This window comes from Melampsora larici-populina (assembly GCF_000204055.1).
Source record: "Melampsora larici-populina 98AG31 unplaced genomic scaffold MELLAscaffold_10, whole genome shotgun sequence".
Lineage (NCBI taxonomy): Eukaryota > Fungi > Basidiomycota > Pucciniomycetes > Pucciniales > Melampsoraceae > Melampsora > Melampsora laricis-populina.
The window spans coordinates 1310522-1335475 of NW_006768774.1; the positions used below are offsets into that span (position 1 = coordinate 1310522).

The window sequence follows — 24954 nt, forward strand, 5'->3', positions numbered from 1 at the left end:
CTAGCCCATCACCTGGTTCAGTGGTAATCGTCGCTATTACTTGAGTGGATTTTTCTCGTGCGCGGTTGCTGTTGTATTTGTCTAACGTCCACAGCTTAAATGAAAATGATTCGTTCGTTTCCCATATTCGACACGATGATTCTCTTCCCATATGAATGGTCATTTCGAGTTCTTTCAAACTTTGACATCCGAGTCTTAAAAATATCGAAGGCTCGTCTTCTGTGATAACGAAGTTCATATGTATAAAACATGGTCTCGTATCATGCTCTAGTTTGATAGGTAAATTTATTGATCCTATCTTTCCGTATTCTGATTTTTCGTCAGATGTATGTAAATCTGGAAGCGTGCTCATATCTGTTTCCCACGTTGGCCAGCATTGTTCTAAAATGAATTTTGGAATCGTCGAAATTTGCTTGGAAGTGTCTATCAACATCACTTCCTCGAATCCTCTGATAGATATCCTGAGGAAGGTATCAATATCTGATGTTGGGAGTTTTCTTCGAGCGATAAATGGAGTTATTGGAATTGAATTAGCCATCGATTCTGCTTTGCTGATGTTGTTTGCTAACGTTTCAAGGGATATTTCTTGTGTCATGTGTGTAACATCTTCTTCACTTTCAGTGTCTGTATCGTTTTCTTGTAATACACCATCCCCTCGCTGGAACATGTCGACATTGCTAATGCAGAAATCTTCTCCGTCATCCGAAGTTTCACTATTTATCGATTTTTGTATGGATTCTCCTTGCTCCGACATCTCGTCGTGATATGAGAGCTGATCTTCTTCGCAGTTCACTGCGTTGATTGGTTTTTTGCCATACCGCTGTCTATCTCCTCGACTCCTGAAGGGTGATCTGAAGGCATTCTTTTGCTCGGTCTCCATAGCTTTGGTCGAGTCTGGATCTTTTGATCTAAAGTCTTTCGTAAAGGATCCTCTCAGATCTTTGTTTACTTCTCTCGGAAAAGAACCTCCGCCTTCTCTACTGTTACTAAAGGTGACTCTCAAGTTACTTGCTTTGTCTGTTATCCTTCCTATAGAGGTAGTAGTTACAATCTCTTCAAAGATATTCATGAACGCTTCGAAATTCGATCGATCTTTGATTCTCGATTGGATCGCATGTTCTAGTTCTCCGCTACATAGACCTAGTATTTTGTCTATATGTTCTGATGTTGTTAGAAAAGGCCACGCTGCTTCTAATCTTTTGCGTTGTGATAGTAGCCAAGGGTTCGGTCGAGATCTGTACTCGTTCTTGAATTTATCACGTTCGAATGCTGATGCCATCCTCCTTTTCCACAAAGGTGTTCCGAAGTCTTGCATGATTGCTTTCTTCCATTCTGCCCAGCTTGTTTTGAGCATGGTTTTCTTCTTGCTTTGGTACCAAGCACGTGCTGTACCTGTCATCACTACCGCCAGCTTACATGTGATTAAAGCGTCCGGCATATTGAACTCCTCCTGAACTCCGTCTATCCAATCAATCCAATCCAGGTGATTATATTCCCCTTCACCGGTGAATCTCGGCCAATCCCTTGATTGTGAATATTCTTTACGTAGTAGCTTCAGGATTTCCAGGTCCATTTGTGATCTCTCGCTCGTCTTAGTCATGCTTGTCTTTTCTTCGAGTCTTATACTCTCTTCTTGCTCTGCATATCGCCTTTCTGATGGATGTGTTACTTTAGGTATCACATCGAATTCGTGTGCGAACGGGTTGTTACTATTTGCTACTGTTGCATCTGGAACAATGTTCTGTAAGATGCTTTGTTCTCCAGTTTGAGTTTCTATTTTCGTTGTTAGCTTGTCTATTGATGATAATATTCTTACCACATTTCGATGTATCAACGAGCAGGTCAAACTTTGCTCTATCATCTTATCGTCTATTATTTTGACTAGTCCTGCTAAGTGTCGGCTATTAGCTTCAACTATCTCTTTATTTACCATGATTGTATTGGACATTATATCGTCCATACTATCAAGATGGTCACTTAAAATCTTATTCGTTTCTTCAAATGTGCGTTTCCTGTCGCTCTCATTTATGCTTTGTCGCATTTCTTCGAAATGTATGTTCATTTCGTCGTTCAGAATGTTCAGACCTAGGTCCCATTTCTTATTCAGTACCGTTATGGATTCTTCGATTTTGTTCTCAATATGATTTTGCAACGGATAATTCTTGTTTCTAGGTCATATCGATGATCGTTCAAAGAACTCATGGATTTGGGCGACAAACTTTCGGTTTGTAGTCTTAGATCTCTAAATTTAGTGTTGAGACTTTTCTCTGCTTCTACTGAGACAGAACTCTTATCATCTACGATTTCTCTAGGAACTTCTTTGTTGAAGAGTGGTGGTGTTTTTACTTCTGTTTCTCGCAGAATTTGCTCAATGCTCTTAGAGTTTTTAGCCGATTTCTGTAAATCAGCTAAGAATCTATCTTTGTCGAACTTGTTATCAGTTCTTAAACTCATCTGGTCTTTTTTCTCATGTTGAGAAACGATTTCGACACTATGCTGTGTTTGAGTTATTTGTCTCTGATGCGGCAAGTTTTTGGCACTTTGAACAATGTTTTCATTGATTACAGCAGAGTTTGAAGTGACGATATCTACAGTAGTACTGGGAACTTGAACAACATTCTTCGTGACAGGCATAGGTTGAGGATGAACAATTGGCATAGGTTTAACATTCACAGAAGAGGATCTTACAACGTTGGTATCATCGTACTTAGGAACTAGATCGCTTATAAATCTATGAGATGTCAAGAATGGGCTAGGGGTGGTATAGAAAGCTTTACTCATTGTTGGTGGTTCTGCTTCCCTTTCCCTTTGTTGGGACCTCTCATCCCCTTCACAGCTCGATAATAAGCTCGGCTGAACGACAACATCTGTTGCATATTGTGGGCTTTGTCCTCTGCTTGGGCTGGTCTGTTGTAAGGGACGTTCGTCGGTTTGTGCGCTTGGTGTCTCGTTGGACCTGTGGATGGTCCTGCTTGGGTTTGTTGGTGATTCTGATCTTGCTGCGGTTTGAGGTACTGCTCTTTGCCGATGAACCCTCCCAAGGTCCTCGCTAGAAGGTTCTTCTCTTCCTCGTAGGGGTCCCAAGGGTGGCATAGCGTCTTCACCGCTTCCTCGCCGATCAGAATCTTCAGAGTTTCGTGAGTCGATTTCCACAACTTCAGATAAATCATGATGTTCCGAGTGTTGTTGGGATTCGACGTTTGCGCATTTCTCCACTTGGTGAAGTGGTACTCGTGCAACTTCACTATATGATCTTGTTGTTCCAAGTCCTGAGCCTCCTGGATCTCCTGGATTGACGGTTCTGGTGGTAGGTTTGACTGCATTGGAACATCCTCGTTTACTCCCGATCGAGCTAGATCTTCTGATGGAGTCTGAGTAGTTGGGCCTTTCGAGGCTGCTGACTCTGGATGATTTACGAGGAGGCATGTCAGATCACGTCTTTATAGGCCGGACTTCTTATTTGGTAAAAAATATTTACCAGATGGATCTGCGGACAAAGTCTTCGTCGTCGTCGTACCCGTGGTATGAGGAGCTGGGGCTGTCTGGTTGCTGTGGTTCTGGACTGACAAGACTGATGGGGTTGTCCCTGCTGCCTGAGTCTGTTCGGATAGGTCTTGATTGGAATTGCTGTTCTTGTTCACTGTTGTAGTCTTATGTTAGTACTCGTTAATGCACAAATGATGCACTTGGTAATTACGACTAACTTTCGGAGTTTTTCCGCTTCTGATTCAAGTCTCTTGATAACTTCAAGTATATCACCTATGATATCTGTCTTATGATACTTTGATGCTTGGATCTCGACTAAGGGATTAATTACCTTCCTTAGCTCTCTGCTAATATCAAGAAGCTCCAATGCTGTTGAATTCGTTGATCGCGAAATTTTGTAAGATGAATTGGACTCTTGGGTTTAGAATATGAATTCCGAAACAGGGGTTGTATATTTCGTCGCTGAAAGGGTTTTCGTGTACGAAATCAAAATACGGTAACTGTTGAAATAGTTCTAGTGAACGTTGATTTATTAATTCGAAAGAGATTTTCGGAAAAAATAGAAAGAAGCTTTTTTTTTAAACGGAAGAAAAGGTAAAAAGGAAAATGATAAAAAAAATTTATGGGTTTTAATATTATATCTAAAAAAAACTAAAAAAAAAAGAATAGTTTTTATTAGACTCGGGTTATTAAACACGCGATGAGGCCCCCAATTGTCAGGGTGGCTACCTAAAGGGCACTAGTAAGGTCTAGAACTTACGTAGTTAATTCCTGACTAAGGCTCTATTCCCCTGGGTACGTGGAATAGGTACTGCTAATGTGAACTATATATTACAAACAATAAGTTGTACGTTAATACTTCTGAAGATATCAAATAATAAGAGCTCTTCACGACTAAAACCACGGGCCTACTGAGAGAGACAGTAGAGGATGGTCAATCCTAGACCCGAGTTTTTACTCTGAAGCAATAAGCTTAGAGTTGCCTGCTAACTAAATAGACAGGGATCTCGTATAACTTCACGTTATGAGAACTGAGGATATTGACCAGATAGGAGGAACTTACTTTAGATCTAGTAAGCAATAAGTAGTCTTGGGAGAACTGATGATTAACCGTTGGAAAGTATGTGATCGAATAGGTAACTGGAAACTGTGACTAAGTATTTAAGACAGAGGTAATAATGATTCAAGAATAATCTAGGATCAGTATACTGGCGATTTCGAGAGAAAACAGATTTGAAGGTAGATACGTTTATTTTACGAAGTCAACTTGTTAGGATAGCTAGTATGGTTATTTTAAGAAGTGGAACGGATAAAGGATTTTAAAATATCATTTCTAAGCAATAAGGTATTTTAAAATGGTTTATTACGCTGGACTTCGAGAAAAGGAATACTAACGTTCTTAAGAAATTGGATGTGTAAAATTCGATGCCCTTTCTTCTAGTCAGCTAAGAAGAGGGCTTCTTATAGCTTTCAGGTTACATTCATTATGTAAATTTGTATGCGTACTACTTCAATACTTCTTATAGTACTTCGTACCTTTGACATCTTCTTCTATCGATGATATATTCCTTGAGCAGTAAACATCTACTCCTTAGGTAAGTTTTTATATACGTAATGACGGATTTTCTCTTTGCTAGTTTATTTACGTACTTGGCTAGTCTTTGTTGTGATCACTTCTTATAGAACTTGTCATTTGTTTTCCGGCCGGTTCTCTTGGCTACTCTTTCTTTGTTAGCGTTGACCAGTGGTTCCTACGTATTTCAATTAAGTTGCTTTTAGTTATTGTCATAACTTCATACTTCTTCTCCTTCCGGGTCAATATTCTTACTTAGCATAGTGAAGGTGTAGATGAGTGATTTCAAATTATGCTGGTTATTCGTTTTATATTACTTCTGCTTCATACTAGACCTTTGAAACTAGGTCCTATAAGTTGTTTTCGTTGAATCTTTGAGACTAGATTCCTAAGGTGTGGTTGTAGATAAATCTACTTTTTAAATTATGTATATATATTTTTATTGTTTTATCATTTTAATATAGACTGAGAGTTTAGTGATTATACTTATGTTATCTTGTGAAGTTCTTCTGGTGTTCTTTATCTTACAAGACACTCGAGGACTGACAACCTTCTTGTTCAGTGTGTGCAGCTTTTACAAAGCTGACCACCTGATACTCATAGGTGAAATCACATTCAAGTAGAACAGCAAGCAGAGAGCTCTCAAAGCAAATATTAAATCTTCAAATCTTCCAAAAATACCCACGTGCAAGGTCTCCTCTTGGTCAATGATTTTTTCGCACATATTTGTAAGTAGAAATGATATGAACTCGTAAAAGATCAAATTGAAAACGTTACAAGCAGATTTCCAGATAATTTATAATAAGCAACATAAGAAAACACATACAAAAACATTGATCAAATAAATTAAACTCAATACCATGCAAAAAAAATCAAGTATTCCTATTAGTGGTCTCTGACCTAATGTACATGACTCATTCCACCTGCCTTCAATTTTAAAAAATCAAAAAAGCTTGAGGTGAAAACAATTCATTTTCCTTTTGTTTCCTTTTGTAAAGGATTTTTTTCATGCAAGCTCTGATCCATCTTCCTTGTTTCTTGACGTCTCTTGTTGAGGCTTCAATGTAGACGTTCCTTGTTCTTTGCCGACATATCCCATTTTATTTAAACAGGTTGCGGCTAGAAGGGTAGCTGCAAAACCATCCAAAACAAGTTTAATCCATGTATATCAAACCACGCATGAACAGCCTAAAAACCTCGGGAAAGGGGAGATAAATTCAAACGAGTTGCTTACCTAAAGCCACACTAGCAAAACAAGTCCATAATCCTGCCCTGATTCCGTACAAGAAAATATGCCTTGGTGCATCATGAAGCTCGGATCCCACTTCCACACCGTAGATCCGACCTTCAGATTTGGTCACTTCTACTTGAACAATAGTGGAGATACTTAAACCAATAGCTCTTCCGATCTGTGAAAAGGTTTGAAAGATTCCACCGGCTACACCTTGTTCATCTTTCGAAGCGATTTTGGCTCCATACATTGTACCTACTGCAAACTGGTCGTATTAAAGAAATGAAACAATCAGACCAATCCCTGTGGCATGCAAGTTCAAGCAACCAATCCTAAAAATTCGCGTTGACTCACCACAAAATCTGCACCGACAACGGAAAGCGCTATTGCTGGAAAGCTGTAACCCCAATAACTCGATTCAGGGTCTGCGATAGCCATAAGCAGGCAAGATATCTTTGAAAACGAGAGACCAGGGGTTCATGAGTTCATCTGAGCCTACTGATTTATGTAAGCCAATATGACTATGTCTTACCATTGTGCCCGCGCAACCGATCATGACAAGAATCTGAGCCGGCCATTTTTTAATCAAGAAACCCACAATCACATTCAACAAAACTCCGACAACAAGCCTGATTCACAAATCGATCAATGACATATCAGCTTGATATAATCGGTAAGTCTCACAGAGAGGAAATATGTCTAACATAGGTATGAATCGGACCACAGTCTCGGTCAAGTCCAATTCCAAATATTCTTCAAAACTGTCGGTAAGAAGAAGAATCCGCCGGATCAGTCAAAGAATAATTTTCAGTAGATAACAAGGTACTCAACAAGATATTCAAAAAATAATTGGCATCCACAAATCCAAACCAAAGTAATGCAGCTATACATTGCAAAACCCCAAAACATTCCCGTCTAAACATTGATAGTTTCATCAATGGATCTCCCCATCTAGTTTCATGTCGCTCCAGGTATGATTCCCAAGCCACAAAGCCAATCAAGAAAATCAAAGAGCCAAAGAATGGTCCCAATACTTCTCCTGATGCCCAACCGCTATCACTAGCTGTTGCGAGTGATACTATGAGCATTGCTAAACCCGGGATAATTAATCCTGCTCCAATCCAATCCACGGTGCTGCTCTTCTGTTGGACATCATCTGCTGGAATGATAAATGTGACCAAAATCATCACAAGTGTTGAGAAAGCCAGACAGAAATAGAAGAACTGCCACATAGAAATGTTAGTTTTTGGTGAAATCTCAGCAACTTTTTCGCGCGAAAGGTGCCAGAAAAACCCAAACGAACAGATCTCCAATGAAGCGCCGTCCTCTCAACAATAAATCCACCGACAAGTAGCCCCATGGCTGATCCAAGCGGTGCACCAGCCGAAAAGGCAGCATACGCGATTATGCGAATCTGCGAACCCACTTCAAAACTCCTGCCTAGAACTCCAAGAAGTGCAGGTGCGCTAACGGCGGAGCCGAGGCCCATTGCGGCTCTGAAGATTGATAATTGGATTGATGTACGGGCAAGTGCACTGGCAAGTGAAGATATTGCAAAGATAAAGAGACCGATTTGAAGGAAAAGCTTGTGGCCATACTAACAAAATCAAGAAGAGTGAGATGACTAGGATTTGAAGATAAAAAAAATCAATGGAATCTTCCTCACAATATCAGCTAACCGACCTGACAGGAGTAAAAAGCTTCCGTAGCCTAATGCGAAACCACCTGAGAGCCATTGAAGGTCGCAAGAGTTGATATCTTTGGGAAACATGAACAGATCATGTACAAATGAAACGGCTAGTAAGTTTGACATTCTAGGGTGTTTTTGAAGCGTAAAATGGGTATGACGATAAGTTAGAAAGAAATGAAGGGATCCTTAGCTTACCGAGTTCGCGTTGAATGACTGGCAAGATCACGTTGATGGCTAATTGAGACGAGTTCTGGAATGTTTTGGCAAGCGTCCATAGAAAAAGAACGCGATAAGAAATACTGTATGTGACGGGAAGATGGTGGCACCCAGTGTATGCTGTAATCCAAGCAAAATGAAAAGAAGGAAATTGACAGACGTTGACAATGAAAGCTGAGATGCAAACTGCGAGGATGGCAATGGATCGACATATGCTCAGTTGCGGGACAGCTTTTGGTGAAGCTAACGATTCATGATCCTTGTGTGCCACATGACTGCTGGAGCATGTTATATCTACGCAAGTGGCGTTAGGGGATATCGCTACTGATGATCTCGAAGTAGAATTCACGACTGTCATCTGCAACTTATGTAGGAAGGTCGACCAAGAGCGTAATTCACTAGCTATAAATTTAACCTAGATTAATGAGTCACCGATGCTATTTCTCGTCAATGGATTGTTGAAGGACTTCGAATGAATGAACCAATATCGACCTTCCTTTTATAATAGAGACTTCCGATAGTTGAGCATAAGTGATCATAACGAAATAGGGTTCTTCCAACAAGCGGTGTCCACTGAAGCTGGGTTTGCCAAGTGAGCACTGATACGCATACTCGTCATGATGCCTTTCCATATTCTTGATTTAGGGTCTTTAATCATTTCACTTGATCGATAGGACTATTTTAATTGGAATCATTTCGAGAAACCTTATAAAGCACAAGTTCATTTCAAAGTGTGATGTTTTCCAACGAATAAAAGAATATCCTACAAGAAATCAGAAACGTGATAAGTATCGGGATCAAAGTTAGATTGACTCTAATCACCAGAACAGAAAATGAAGGTCATGAATCGAGAGAAATCAATCTAACTAATTGCAAATTGTCTTAAATCCTATCAACTACAAAAATCGATTTACAACTTTTGAAGTGGTTAGTACTCATGGTGTTTACTTGCTTCAGATATTAAAATCGGGAACATCATCAACTTACATTAGTGCTTAAATCAAATTTTCAAAGATGATGTCATACATACCCTGGTGATGTCATGATGATGATATATCTGGGGTATCCTAGTATATCCTCTCGAAGTGGGCTTCCCTGAAAACCGGTGAGTCAATCCATTTCTCTCATCATTGATACCCATTGGCCGAATACTTTCACTGCAAGGTTTAGTACCCTGGAATATCAATCTCGCTATGATCGAAATCTAAAAGCGTAAATAAGGGTAGAGGCTCGGTGTGCTTGATGAGTCCGGCTACGATGAAGATGAAGATACTTGATAATCGATGGCAGACGTATAAATCGGGAGATCCCTCTGGAGGTGGAGGAAGGCTCTGAGTATATGCAAGCGCTACGAATGAAATAGCACATCAAGTCGATGTAAGGAATATCGTGGTGTACAATTATCAAATTTCAGAAACCTTGAGGCTTGCACACTTTTGCCCGCGACACTCAAGCATCCGTGTTGCTAACAGGGTAACTGATAATCCATTCTAATCGCCACAAAGCCTGTGATGGTGGAAGAAAAGATGGCTGAGAGATATCGAACCTTAAGTTGAAAGCGCACCTTTATCACATCTCCATCATTCACTTGTTTTCATCCATCAATTGGGTCAAAGTGATGCAGACATAGAATTAATCAAACCTACAATGATATCACTGGTGTATCTTGATATCACGATCATCTCTTACAACCATCCCGATCAACTTTGCACCTTTTCCAAATCCTCAATGATCAAAGTGTTTTTTTTTCGATCCCATCCCAAATGTTTGCAAACCTGGTCAATTTGAATGTAGACCAATAAATTTCAAATTTTCCCTGGATGGCAAACCAAATTTGATCCCAGTTATAATGCGCGGGTTGAAAAATCAGTCAGTGCAGGACTGAAAGTATTTGAACCAATGAATGCTCGCCTTCTTTTTTCAAAATCCATGGTTTTCAAGGATCACCACTTACATCATGCATGAATCTAGACACGAACGGGGTAGCTATAAATCCCTACTCAGTCTTCTTCCATTTCCTCCTCACACTATATCCAATTTACATCCTTATTCAGGTCTATTTAAAAAAACTTCTTGACGATTTTCTTCTGAACATCTCAATACCTCTCTTACACCGTTTCGAATCTTTTTACTTTCCAAAAATCCCAATCTCTCAATCAAATCAATCTAAAATTTCTCTCAAACTCTTATCTTTCACCACAATGTCATTCATGGAACTCACCAAAGAGTCTTTAGATAGATTAGCCAAGAGTTTAGTAGACAAACCCAAACCAGTAGATCCAGCGATCACTTGTAAGTCCAAGTTTCTAAACATCCGAATTTCTAATCTCCATATCCAAATTCAATCACATTCAAGAAAAGTTAAACTGAAATATGTTTGATTTTATTATGAAGATGGGATACCTAAAACAATCAAACCAAAAGGATCCGAAATCGACAACGAAAGTGATTTTAGTCAAAGTACAAAATCCGATCAAACAAACCACCAAAAACCAAACCAAATCATTAAACCGAAAAAGAAAAAACAAAGGCATCAAACTGGTTCATCAACTTGTAAATCTAAGCCTAAACAAAATCCAAGAGATCATTCATTGGTCTCCACCGGTCCGAGTTCCTTTGATTCTAAAACTTCATCTTCGATCGCTACTACTTCAAATTCTTTGGTTTTCAATTCTACTTCAAAGATTTCACTGGGATTTCTTGTTCCTAGTTCAAGTGGAACCCAGCGATTAAATGAAGTATGAAGTCTTCCGAACGTACGTTATCTTCCCATTTCCATTTTTCACCACAAAGAACTGAACTCCTGCTTACGTCGGTTTTTTTTTCTTTACAAATCTTCACTTCTTAGGTAATTCTTTCAAATCCAACAAAAAATAAACCTGGACTCACAAGGCGGACATGCAAAGAACTTTTTTTACCTTTTATTCGTTTAGTCCCTCTGAACATGTAGCATTTAAGCGTTTTTAGTTTCCAAAAGGTCTTGATTTCTTATCAAGTTCATATATCTTGTATAACCATTTTATTCATCACATGAATCCAACTTATCCTCTAAGCTTTAGAATGAGGGTCAATAAAGAGTCAATCTTAGTTCATTTCACACTTGAAGTCATCTGAGCACCGGGTTTTGTTACTATTTGAGCTGATGTGAGAAAAGTGTCTAGTGAGATTTAACTTGACATGAATTCCAATCAGGTTGACATTTTGAAGAATAGGTTTGAAATTGGTGCTTCGTGGAATTCGGGCTGGAATTCACAAAGGAAGTTTTAGCCTGAATAGGGGCAAGAGGTCCTAATTGCAAAATGTAAACAAAAGACTATGCTGAATAGTTAAATACATGCGCAGACTCAAAGGCATCTAAAAGGTCCGCTATGGGGCGGCCAAAAAAGTAATACAAAACTAAAAGGGAGTGGTGGGCCGCGGCGGTTCTAAAATTTTTTATATACACCACCAGGTCACTTTTAGTTGACCAACCGGGTTCCAGAGGTGAAAAAATAAACCGAGTACAATCCGGTGAATACTCCATTCTGCAACCGTCCAAAACCAGTTTTGCAATGGTTTGATCAGGAACGGTTGATCAACCATTGGATCAACCGTTCATCAACCACATTTGGTGCAGCGTTTTCAAAACCGTGATGGATACCAACGGTTCCGCAATGGGTCAAGCTTCAACGGATTCAAAACGGGGTTTCAACCATTTTTGTCGCTGAGCACGCAAGCCACGGGGCTTACCCCGATTCAATGAAAGGTCTTTGACTTTCTCACCTTGAGAAAAAAGCTAAAAACCAAATCAAGACATCTGTTACTAATTACCATCATCATCAAAAATGAATCAAGTGAAGAAAATTACACAACCAACTTGGCTTTCTCAACCTTTTCAATTCTCAAAAAGCAGTTTCAATCAGTCAACTCATAAACAACTTGAAGTTCACCAATTTCTCAGTACCATTCATCATCATCATCACCATGTCTAATTCCACTAACCCTTTTCAACTTCATATCTCACTAATCTCATCATTTTGATTCTCACTTCTGCATAACAGATTATCGATCCACTTGGTCAAACTTATCCATCTCCTTATAATCATTTTGCTAATGCTTTGATTTCTTCATCATTTGATCCTTCACTTCAATCTAATCGACCACCTTCAAGTTATCATTCAACAAATCCTTTGCCTACTCCTTCTCAATGCAACTCTCATCAACACTTACCTTTTGATTCAGATCAGCTGAATTATGTAATGACCACATACTAGTCAAAGTAAACGTAGCCCTGGTCATCTTCAGTTCGCTTTCTTATCAGACCGATCACGCAACTGGTGTATCAGATTCAACTCGTGCTATGTATATACATCTCTATTCATCCTATATCTAAATCTTATCAAGACTCCAAACGGGACTTTATCACATATAGACATATAGCTTGCATTAGCAACCAATCAAATTGTCTACATAGCTTCTCAATTGACCATCCAATTTGAAACCACCTGCTTCTTCTCTTCACTGATTTACTTAAACAATTATCCAGTTCTGTATTGTCTATCCATGTATCTTCAACTAAGTTTACTAATTGCAATTTAACCAATATATGTGCTCTAGTCTAAACCTTTGCTCCTCGCAGGATCCATACAATAAAAAACTGAGCCACCTGACCGCACAGAATCAACCTAACTCAAGGACTGGGTATTTTCCGCTCAACATCGGGTTTTTCTCTGAGTGAACCCGGCTGAAAAACCGGGGAAAAACCCCCGTTGCAGCACGGTTGGGAGGGACTCGTTCCAAACAGGTTCTTCACCAGTCAAGGGAAAACCGTTAATCGACCGGGGCAAAATCCGGTTCAAGAACCGGAATAGTGACCTGGTGGTGTATGAGATCAAAGACGATCAAAGACGATAGAAGATCTCGAAAAGTAAAGACATTACTTTTTAGGAGACAACTTTATTTTGATGTCTTTGAGAAAATATATGAAGTGGGAAGAACGGAGTTCAAACTTCAAAGAGTGCCCGCTTCATATAGTAATCTCACAAAGGTCAAGAGCATCCTCAGTCAAGGTAATGAGGGAAATCTTTATTCGGAGTTGGTAAAGAGCACAGCAGTGCTGATCATTCGCGACGCGAATGCTTACAGATCTTTCGTCGGAGCTGTGCCACATTATCAGCACGTGACACCTATTCTCTTCTCTAGAAGCGCGCTCCTTGGACTAAATGAAGATAATCACATTTCTAATTAAAAGCTGAGTGTAAGAGTTGCACACCATATAATAACCAGATCAATCATCTCCAAATCTTTCAGTAAACCCTTCTCATCACAAAATCAACCCATACGGTATACCACACCAACTTTCTAACACACTTCATCAATCAGCACAAGCTTTCCCTTTCTACATAACCTTCAATCTTCAACATGTTTTTTGGCCTTTACAATTCTTCTTTTGCAAAAAACCAAACTTAAACGTTAAACCATACAAAAAAGCATCATTTCTTTAGACATCTAGAAAAAAAACATACATAACAAAACTTTGCTTCAAAAAGAGAAAACTACACACCGATCCTTTTTTTTCGATTTGATTAAATGATTTTATGCTTAAATAAAACTCTAAAAGAAATACAATAAACAAACTAGTCTAAAAAACAAAAACCTTTATAAAGAAAACTTTACATGCTAAAAAGGGGAAAAAAACAAGTTACAAAACCCCCCAAAAAAACCTCAATACATTTTGTTTACAAAGTAAAAAAGCAGAACTCTTGGATTTTTTTCAAGTCACTCCAATCACTACAGTACATCTCAAAACCGAATGTTTTCCAATCGATTTGATGTCCTCTATTGTTGGTGTTGTAGAAGAAGAAGTTAATAAAGACCCCGTTTTTCCAATTCCAGATCCAGTAGAAACCCCTTCGATTTCTTTCGAACTGATCCCAAGATACTCTTCTCCCATCATAGATCTAGATCGATATCTTTTTATTCAAAAAATCAAATCAAAATCAAATCACACCAATCAGTTTAGTGTGTATGTAGAATGAAAAAAAAATCAACATCTTTCACTCTTACCCCCATGATTGTGATTTAGCAAACCCATCCGGTGCACTTTCAAAAATCGTACCAGAAGTACCATCCATAGTACCCACTCTCAAAACAAAATAAGCATCAATGACTCCATTCGAATTCGGGTTCGGATTCGAATCCCCATTACTTTTACCTCCAATCGGTTGATTTGAATGATGATTTGAATGATGATGTTGATGTTGATGTTGAAGAGTTCCAGTCAAAGCTCTAGGTCCTAAAGCCGATCTTAATCTAGACCCTTCACCAAACAACGAATGAGTTCCAACACTAGGTTGTAACTGAAGTTGTCTAAGACTATTAGCCAAAGCCATTGAAGCATTCGAATTCGAATTTGAGTTCGAATCCGCACCCATCATCCGATCTTGTTCCGATTCGATCCCCTCTGATAACCTATGAACATAAACTCCTAATTGAGGTTCGATCAATGAACCTTGTCTAACTCTTTGTAAATAACAACTAAATTTCGATCCAGCATATAAAATCGTATTCGATCCAATCACATTAGATGGAGGTAAACTATACAATCTATCACGTTCTCTTAATCGACTCAAGTTTACAAACTCAGCTGAGAATCGTTTAGGTTCAAACCTTGTGTATAACCTATTAGGATTCACATCAGTTGGGATCGGTAAAGAGGTGATCATATCTCGACCTAATCCAAAGAAAAACGAATCAGTAAGTTGAGAAGGAGTGTTTAATTCATCTAATCTACTCGTTCGATCTTCTGGAATCACATAAACTGGTAAATCATCTTGATGTAGATCTTGAATCGGATGTGTCAAATGATGATCTTGAGATAGTTTTCCTCGAAACTCGGTGGCTAACCAATGTGCTCTTTGTAAACTTTTAGATCTTACGAACTTTTGATTGGTGATGGAAGATCGATCATTAGAAATAAAAGATAATTGTTCGAATGTCTGTCAAATCAAATCAACAAGAATGCATTAGAGATTCAAGTCTTTGACTTTTAAGGAGAGACAGAGAGAAAGAAGAAATCCACAAACCAAATGAGAAAAATAAATCCCATCCTCAAAGATCCTACAAAGTTCAGGATCAGGTAAGATCTTAGTAGGATGATCCTCTTGAAACCCAGTTTCGATTGACAATCTCATCCTTTCTCTTTCTCTTAATTCGACCACTCTTCTAGCCAAACCATATCTTTCCCATTCACCACCAATTCCAGCACTACTACTACTCGATTGATCAATCGGTCCAGAAATATCACGACTAATAAAAAGAGCATCACTACTGATCAAGACTCGAATCCATTTAGAACTCAGACCACCAATCTCTCTCCAGATTCTCATCTCAGGTCTTTTTAACCATGGCCATCTTTCTAATACTCTTGATTCATGTGATCCGATCGGTAATAATTCAAATTCGTCTTGATCGATTAAAGCTTCTTCTAATGATAATAATTCAGTTGACCATTTTGATAACCAGCTTGCACAAGCTTGACCGATTTGTTGTGCAGGAGCTCCATGAGAAAGAATGATATCTTCTTCTTCTTGATTGTCTTCAATTGAATGATGTTGATGTTCTGAATTTAAATTTGATTCTTTTATAAATTCAAATGATTCGTTTCTAGAAACTTGAAGTTCATGAATAGAAGTAGTAGTAGAAGAAGTGGTGATCGGATCAAGTTGACTAATCTGTTCAAGTGTAGAACAACTTTGATTTCTTTCCAATTCAGTCATCTCATCATCAATCGATCTTCCATCTGAAAAAGTAAGATATCTAACAATCGTAAAAGGTGTAATTGTCTTTCTAATCAATTGAATCGTATCTTGAGCCAAATCGCTCATCCCAAGATAATCAGAACAAACCAAAAGTGATACTAAGAAAGTAGGAGAAGCAGGTTGTAAATTAGGTATCGTTAAAAGTTGTTCCCATGCTAATTCTTCATCTGATATGTTGACCCATCTATTAGGTGGTGATTTAGATGCAGCACGTGTAAGTAATGAATGAGTTCTACCTAACAAGAGTGGTTCACCTGATACGTATGCCCATGGTGGAGGTACAAGTAAAGGAGAATGACCATAGAGATGAGATAAACAATATTCGAATGAAGATCGATTAACTTGAGGAGGAAATCTGATTGAAATCAAAGGTTGATCTGATTTAGATGATTCGATGGTTGATTCATTCCATGGACCTGAGAATAAAGCATGAAAGAAATCCACTTGTGATAAGACTAATCGATGAAGTTGATAAACTCTTCCGAAACATTTGATTCTGATATCATTGAATTGAGAGTTTAAGAGTCCGAATCTAAAGAGATGATTTGTTAAGTTTAAATGATTTGAAGATTGAAAGTTTGAAGTAGAAGTAGATTGAGTCAGTTGAGATTGAGATTGAGATTGAGAAATTGATGGTTGTTGTGGTTGTTGTGGTTGTTGTTGATGATGTTGTTGTTGATTGCTGCTAGCATTGGCAGTAGTATTTGAGAATGGTACTAAATTATAAATTCCAATTGAAGTACTATTTTCTTGATGGTTAGTAGTAGTCATCGATCAAGTTGATTTATCATTTAATGTCAATTTTTAATCAAAACTGTTTTAATAAGAAAAGAAAGAAAGAAAGAAAGAAAGAAAGAAAGAAAGAAAGAGACAGTCTATGTAGCAGATATATATATAGCATACAAGTTGAGGTAAACAAGAAATTTAAAGAATTCACTAGAAATCTAAATCAACTCTCTCTCATTCTTGTATCTTCATCTCATCTCATCTCATCACCTCACTCATCGAGATATACATAAATGAAACTTTGAGGCAAATTCGGAAGGACATATCGAATTCTATTCTCTCGCAATCATAATTCTATCACCCTTGAACTTCTGAGCTCACAAAGAGGTGTCTTCAAATCACTTCCGGATCACCATTCCATCATCTTCATATCAATCAATTCGTCCCTGACTGATTGATTAGGCGACTCAACACCAGACGGAGTAATCAATTACTCAGCGAGACTCTAGATTCTGATATGTAGGGTTCACATCTTGAAGATCTCATGAGAAGATCACACAATCTATCCAAACTTAATCAACTCCCTCGATGAGCTTTACTGGTCAGCTCAAAGTTCAAACGAGGTACAGCTCATCAACGGACTTTGTCAAGTCATCTATCGAACATTTGGGATGTACCCTGTCCATTACCTGAAACACATCGACTGTCTTTGGATATATGAGCACCTGGAAGTCGATTTCTTATGTTTTCATCATGTTTAATGATGAAGTTGAAAACCTTGCAGTGAGCCAATTCGGCAAAAAGGTTGAGGCTTTACACAGAATAGACACAGAATGAAAAATCAATGATCAATGAAGCCACTCTATATGAGTGTCTACCTTTTACTCTGCTCTTCGGTAATCATCAAAGAATTCACATTCACATGTAGTCTTCAGGAAATCTCTGAGTCAAGATTTCTTGTGTGTTGGTTTCAATATGGTCTAGGTTTTGCAACAGATTCCTTAATATTATATAAAAGGCATTCAAGTCTAAGACATCTGGGCGAGTCTGAAATCCTAATAAAACATCAGACTCCAGTGCTGCAATGCTCTATGGATTTACGCTTCAAGGCATGTGTTGAAACTCAAGGATTCAAATCATCTACAAGACGATTGATAAATCTTGACTTGAAAGATTAATGGTTACTCGAAGAGATGCTCGGTTACAGGCTCAGAACTACGTGGCAGTCTATCTACATCACAAGATTTCCATACGCCGCCGTCAAATCACACACTGATCATACCATACAGGATCTTGAACCATGGTAGCATTAGAGAACATGGGGTAAAGTTTCACATTCGGAAGTTCAGAATCACTTCAAGGGTGACCGCAGATTTCACCATGATGCGTCTCTATGCTCTTCAGAAGGTCAGCTGGGCTTGCATCTATAAATGGGCGGACCTAAAGACTTTTCAGCCTTTTTGGGATCACTCTCAAGAATGATAAAGATTTCTATTTAGTACGAGCTTTATTGGATTAACTTCTTTAAAATTTCAAAGTCTCCAACAGCCTCAGAACGAAATTGTAATAGCTCTGATACGACGCAGCCCGTGAATTCGTGTTGAAACATGTCGCTTTGCAAATTACTAGCCTCAAACAAACCGTAAACCTCACTGAGGATTTTTGATCGACCTGAGATCATAACTCCTCCTGCTTGTCCCACCATCCTTTACATACCTGGTGGCGAGCGAGGCAAAAAAAAGATATACGTCAATAAAGCTTCCTTCGTTTCTCACTTGAAGACTGAAGACTGAGGTTATTCGACGATTTCTTGGAATCCACTTCAAGTCCTTCAAGTCTTCATTCGATATCGCAACCTCTGCCGGATTTTCGGACCAGCAAACACTTGACTCTCGAGTGCCTCTGACCTTGTTTGCACCGACTTGGATCAGTCAAGATGGGAATCCGAAGGCAACCTGAAAGTGATGCAGCCTATGTGAACATTCCAAGCGATTCAAGAGAGACATCATCAGTAGAATCAATAGTCGAGAACTCAGGACTAAAAGCACTGAGTAATTTTTGTCAAAGAGCCATTTGGATTCTGGCCGGTAGTACTCTCATAGGATTTGCACTTTGTACTTTGTGGTGGGATCCGATTGTGTCAGATGAAGTTCAACAAGAAAACCCTCAATCGAACAATCAACCCTCAATTGTACAAGAAGAATGTAATCCATTTCAACAACTTGGGTATCTACATTACAATCAAACTGATTATGGTGATAATACATGGAGACCTTATCAAAAGGAATGTCGACCTTCTAATTTGTTTTCTAAACTTAAACAAGATTTATTGGTAAACTCGAGGGCAGAAAATGATGAACGATTTAAATGGCTTCAGAATCGGACTTTAGTTTTGATTGGTGATTCGATTGAAAGGTAAGTCATTTCCAAAAAGAAAAACATCTTCAAAGGTTTTAATTCCTTCAAGTTAAGTTTGATCATCTTGTTTCATACCACATAGATGGCACCTCTTTGACTTTTGTACCATGTTGAACGAAGCGCCTGGATCGACTGAAGAATCACCAATTTTCCTTAATGATCCACCAGCCGAAACATATTACATTAATGCCGATTCACCTTTATCACCTAAACCATTCCATTTCGATCCAATCGATCCAACAAAACCTCCTTCAAATTGGCCAGTTGGTGAAGAAGATTTATTTAAATTTCAATCTCCTATTTGGGAATCTGGTAAGAACAATCCTAATACTACTAGACCTAGAGTTTGTAGGATAGAAAAGTATGGATTCACAGCTGTGAATCTGTTTACATGGGGTCTTGAACCTAAAAATGGTGGAAGGATTTATGCCAATATTTCTGGATGTTAGTCTGCATGAATCACTTTTCCCAGTAGAATTGATGCTTGCTCACTGGAATATAAACTGAGACTGAAACTTTCATCTTTTGATTGTCCTTCTACTTTTTCGTCTCTACAGATTACCCTCCAGCAGAATACACAAGTCGGGTGACCAACATCATGAAACCTTTACTCACCAACCTAGCTGAACATTACAAGAATCCGAATATAGAAAAACCAGACTTGATAGAGATGGCATCAGGTTTTTGGGATTTAAGACAATGGGGTGAAGAAGACTTTGAAGAGAGCGAAGAAGAACCTAATTCATATTCTCCAATAGCTTTTACAGATTTAGATCAAGGAAGATTAAATTGGTGGAGTACTAGAATGAAAAGAGCCGTCAGATTCGTGTCTCAAAACTTTCCAGAGAATCAAACTCCAATCCTTTGGCGTTCACTTCATCATACACAAAGACATTATTGGGTAGCTTTTAATCGTGTGTTTCAACTTGATCAACTTGCTAGATATAATATTCAGCAACTCAAATCACAGGACTCTGTTCTAAAGGATCGTTTAAGGGTAGATGAATCAGGTCAGCTTCTCTTCTTATTTTCAAGCTTTTAATCGAGTATTGACGTCTAGGATATGTAGGTGCACTTATGTTAGGACAAGAGCATCACTTTCGAGATGTACTTCATCTTGCAGCATTGCCAGGAGCAGTTCTGTGGGCTGATATAATTCTATGGGAGTGAGTCGTTCATCACTTACAATGCATACATCATTGAGGATTGATGGCTAACAATCATTCCATCTACCTTCTTTAGATTAAAACGTGCAGTCCTAAGGCGTAATTATACTCATTATCAAAATGTTCTGTAGCATTTCCTTATGTTTATTTTCAATTTAATTTAATTCAAAATCTATTGGGTCTTTTTTGTCGCATCTCTTCAGGTTTCGTTGTTTTTCTATATTATTTATTGGGAATCATGTCAATTTTCTTTATCTATTTATAAAGTTTATATCAAAACCTGTCAATCTTTTGTAAAGGCCCTAGAGTCTTCGACTATGATATGCAAAATTGAAACAAATAACTCAAGACTCTACTTCAGTGTTTCTGAGTCCCATCTCATCAAACGAGGCCCCGTCTAAACCATCACTGTTTGACCTCAACAAGTATCCTTGATATGCAGAAATCAGTTTGTAATAGTAATACTCATTGTGATTCATGAGCTGGTCTCAGAGATTCTTTTCCCAATTTTTTAAAAAAAAATGGCTAGAGGTTGACCATGAATGGTCCAAATTACTGTAAAGGTTTTCCAGTGAAGAAGAAACAGATATTTTCATCTGGAAACTATTGTTTTTCTTATCCTCTCAAAGATAAAAGTACCAATTCATATCCCAAAAACTTTTTTTAAATCATCAAAATCAAATCATTCTTAAAATAAATTAGACCCAAAAAAGAAAAGAATAAAAACATAGAATAAAAATAAATACTTCATGAACTTCTCTAGAATTCCAAGTGAAATCTTTTTTTGTCGATCTCCAATTTTCACTTCATCTTAACTCAACTCAAAAACCAAAAAAACCTGAAAGTGTTTAAAAAGCTTTTCATAACATACAATCATATAATTTTAATCTGAGCAAAGAAACACACACCCACAAAAAGAAAAAGAAAAAGAGAGAAAGAAGAAGAAGCAGAAGAAGAAATGAATTCCCCAGACCCAAATATAAGAAAAGTTCACAAAACAACTAATTAATCCAAAAAAGAAAAATCTAAAGTGAAAAGAAATCCTCCCCTTGCTGAGTTTACCAAAAAAGGTTAAAGAATCATAAACCTTGAATTTATTTACTTTACATGATCTTTCCTTTTTGCTTCTCTTTTTGGAGTATCAATAGACCAGTTCACCAAGTTTGATTTCTTCTTCCGAGTGACTATTCTCCTTCACCTTTAATAACTGACCAAAGGTTCACCATCAAGATCAATGTGTTGGTACTAACCCAAAGTAAAGAAAACCAAACACATCAGTTGATATCTTAGATAAGAACCACCCCAACAAGAAAGAAAGAAATCAAAAAAATACTAACAGATATGTCCAATAGAATCAGCATGACTTGGATACAACAAGTTCAAGATCCATAAACCACACAAAAGAATCAAGAACCTAAACCATAACTTCTTATCAAATGCATCGATGATCCAAATCCAGAACCGATTCAATACACCATTCTTTTCATATCCCATTGATAAAACCCTTTGAGCTGCTTCTTTTTGATGATCGGTTTGTACATTGATCTCATCTGATTCATTTGGATTATTAACTACTGGTAATGGAACGTACTCAGCTGGTTGAGTGCTATTTGGTGTACTCTTTGATTTAGATGATGGTTTATTACAAACCCAATCTGTTAGATTGCCTGTTTTGATTGCCACTTGATGACTGATAAACACAAAGACAATAGATGAAAGTATAAAGTTTAAGGTTCTCCATCGATTCCATGGGATCATGACCAGGATACCTTTAGTGTCAGCGCCAAGCCAGAAATGAAACTTTTTTTTGACAACAAACAATCAAAGTATCAGTATCTTGTCATATTCAAAGTGATCTCATTTTTCGAGGAATTCAGCAACTGACCTGTATGATGAAAGTTTCAAGAGAACATTGTCCAATAAACACAAAAGCCCTACTATTAACGCTTCTCAAAAAACCCGTCGAGTTTCTCAATATAATAAAGCTCGCGATCGGAATGATTGAAGTATAAGGATGAGTTTGATTATATTCCAATTTGTTAGACCGAGTGAGCTCAAACCAAAAGAACCAAACTATACCAAGTCCACTGAGAATAATACTTGCAGTCCAAACTTTCTGCCACGTTTCCGGATTCCGTTCAATTAACTTTGACTCTTTAACTTTAATGTAAACTAAAGCAGCTATCATTCCCCAATAAACAATATACATATCTAATGTGACTCTGAAGGCCCATTCAGTTGCAAACCATTGTGTTTGAAAGACTTTGTTCAGAACTGCAAAAGTGAATTTAAGTGGTGTAGTAGATTGAAAGAGAAATGTAACGAGCGTGGCTGATCCGATCAATTTGACAATCAGAAAATCTAGCCGATCATTCCATTGATGACCAACATACATCGTCACCCAGATAATCATAAACCACATACTCACCAGTGGAGAAAAGTAATATGATAAATAATCTGTATCCATGATATAAGCCAAGACGAGTGTAAGTAAATTAAGTCGAACCATCACACCTACGATCCGTGATAAACCGAAATCTTTCTTTTTATAAAAGAATGTAAAATGACCATAACCGGTCATAAAAAGATAAGAAGCCACACAAACTCGAATCGGATTATAAATTCCTGAGATCTTAGATGCAGATAAGTAATGATAAATCAAGATGGCGATTTGCATCCAACCTTTCCATTCGTCTGTTTGTTCACGATTCAATAGACCAAGATCACCCTTATCAGAGACTTGAGATGTAAGAATTCCAACAGCTAAACCTAGTAAATTTAATAGGCCGAACCACCACCCATTGAATTGTTTTTGTTCTTTGTTGAAAAATGTTGTCCGATCAGCGAGGAAGATGAGTACAATCGAGTAACCAAACGCCGCCAGAGGACCCAGGTATTCATGAGCTGGGAAGAACCTCGTCCAATGCGATGAAGCCGTGTTCGAGTTCCGGTAGAGATACAGCCCAGTAGGAGCCCAGACTAAGAGGATAAAGATGATCAACCATTGTATCCAATTGGGTCTAGGGTAGTCTGAGCAACAGGTCTTGTCCAGTGGAAATTTCTTCACGAGTATATCGTTACATCGCATATTCAATAACACACGCGCTTGCATACTCGTCAATTTTTCAGAGTAGTGTAATCCGTCTGCTGTCTCTAGATCAGCTTCTGCTGTCATGAGGTTATGAACCGATGGAATAGCGATTTGGTAATCCGATTTTGAAGCAAGTTTCTGTAATGCATAATCATTCATCTGATTCACTTCTTTAAGTCCAATCGTCTTTCGTTCGGCTGATAATTTTTCAGTCACAGGAATCTCGACTGGTAAAAGTACAATCTCATCTGCAATCGATTTTTTTTGTGATAAAGAGTATTCAAATAGTTCGTCTACTCTCTTACGCCAAAGTTCGAAAGGTAGTTGATGTCGAAGAAACCATACACCTGATCCAACTACTAAGAGTGCAGGTTGATTTGTCTTTCCGTTTCTTTGGGTTGATTGATCGGTCAAGATCCGTTTCCAATTCGTAGTATTCAAGAAAGGATCCCAATGAAATGTCCATTCGATCCCACCAGTCGTTCGTATGACGCGATCTGAATGTTTAGGTTGACCTTCTTGAGTGATAGTTTGATTGACCGATCTCAAAGCTCCATAAAACAATCCGCGCGTCACTGAATCACCTATGAAAATCACCCTACGATCTTCCAAGCATTCGATCACCTCTTTCGGTTTATAAGGATGTAGCATGCATCCATCCGGTTGCCAATTTTGGTAATTCTTTCCATCTAGCCATCTTCCAGTCTGAAGTAAAGCTTTACAATGGTATGGATCCGATGCATCTATATATCAGGTTGTTAATTATCATTCCACAAACAAATCACACTCAGTCAGATCTGTCTTGAGTTTTTGATGAATCAAAACAAAAGTCATTACCTACTATGAGAAGCCTATAAGCCGAAAGACCAAGTAGGACGAGAAGAAGTGAAGCGTGACAGTGAATTGGAGTGATTCCAGTGAATCCAGTGAATCTATCGAAAAGGTTAATCATGATGAAGATCAACTGAAGAAAAAAGAAAATTAAAAATTAAAATCAAATTCACTCAAACTCAATCCAATACAGTCAAACTACAACTTGTCACACCACTCTCACTCTCACTCTCTGATTCACTAACACACTCAAGCTTCATCCAGAGTCTCAGACCACATATACGCCAGCTCAATGGGATATCAAAAAGGCAATCAAATTGGTTGTAATCTGTAGCACCACTCATTGTAAATATCTCCAATTCAAAGTATCATCACGCCAATGTAAATCTCATGAATATGCAGAGTAAAACAAAATCCGATCAATTTTATCAATTTCACAATTTAGGAACCACCCTTACACTCCAAAGAAAAACAAAAAGACTCTTTACTAATCAAGTGAAAATTTTCAAAAATCTCTTTACTTCCAAAAAAAAAGGAATCAAACATTTTAATCGTGATGATAAATGATGATGTTTATAAAAGAAATCAAATTAAATATCAAAGAAGCCAAAAGAAAAACAGGAAGTCCAAAAATTCTAATCTATATCAAATCAAAGTTCAAAAAGTGAAATTAAAATAAAAACAAAAGCTTAAGATCATATGAATACAGTGATGGGATTGTGTTTTT

At 38.0% G+C, this 24954-nt stretch overlaps 6 protein-coding genes across 6 annotated transcripts; 2 read left to right on the forward strand and 4 right to left on the reverse strand.

Moving 5' to 3' along the window:
- MELLADRAFT_104682 (uncharacterized protein) lies at window positions 1-3426 on the reverse strand (the record flags this gene model as incomplete). Its single annotated transcript, XM_007407829.1, has 4 exons — window positions 1-12; window positions 41-1140; window positions 1546-2121; window positions 2220-3426. 4 exons carry the CDS (start codon window positions 3424-3426, stop codon window positions 1-3), a joined length of 2895 nt encoding a protein of 964 aa, XP_007407891.1.
- A 2639-nt stretch (window positions 3427-6065) lies between these two features.
- MELLADRAFT_84380 (uncharacterized protein) lies at window positions 6066-8554 on the reverse strand (the record flags this gene model as incomplete). The annotated part of the gene is made up of 10 exons (XM_007407828.1): window positions 6066-6190; window positions 6294-6555; window positions 6645-6743; window positions 6823-6919; window positions 6995-7051; window positions 7122-7546; window positions 7594-7887; window positions 7957-8015; window positions 8176-8230; window positions 8357-8554. The coding sequence occupies 10 exons, from the start codon at window positions 8552-8554 to the stop codon at window positions 6066-6068; spliced, it is 1671 nt and encodes a 556-aa protein (XP_007407890.1).
- A 1843-nt stretch (window positions 8555-10397) lies between these two features.
- Window positions 10398-10940, forward strand: MELLADRAFT_61594 (uncharacterized protein; the record flags this gene model as incomplete). Its single annotated transcript, XM_007407733.1, has 2 exons — window positions 10398-10488; window positions 10591-10940. The coding sequence occupies 2 exons, from the start codon at window positions 10398-10400 to the stop codon at window positions 10938-10940; spliced, it is 441 nt and encodes a 146-aa protein (XP_007407795.1).
- A 2804-nt stretch (window positions 10941-13744) lies between these two features.
- On the reverse strand, window positions 13745-16766 carry MELLADRAFT_115898 (uncharacterized protein; the record flags this gene model as incomplete). Its single annotated transcript, XM_007407827.1, has 3 exons — window positions 13745-14147; window positions 14242-15173; window positions 15261-16766. The coding sequence occupies 3 exons, from the start codon at window positions 16764-16766 to the stop codon at window positions 13949-13951; spliced, it is 2637 nt and encodes an 878-aa protein (XP_007407889.1).
- A 1891-nt stretch (window positions 16767-18657) lies between these two features.
- On the forward strand, window positions 18658-20436 carry MELLADRAFT_84382 (uncharacterized protein; the record flags this gene model as incomplete). Its single annotated transcript, XM_007407734.1, has 5 exons — window positions 18658-19136; window positions 19222-19583; window positions 19697-20149; window positions 20200-20305; window positions 20382-20436. The coding sequence occupies 5 exons, from the start codon at window positions 18658-18660 to the stop codon at window positions 20434-20436; spliced, it is 1455 nt and encodes a 484-aa protein (XP_007407796.1).
- A 1507-nt stretch (window positions 20437-21943) lies between these two features.
- Window positions 21944-24146, reverse strand: MELLADRAFT_22930 (uncharacterized protein; the record flags this gene model as incomplete). The annotated part of the gene is made up of 2 exons (XM_007407826.1): window positions 21944-22105; window positions 22191-24146. Coding segments are annotated over 2 exons (2118 nt in total), but the record flags the coding sequence as incomplete, so codon positions are not given.
- Window positions 24147-24954: the final 808 nt, after the last annotated feature.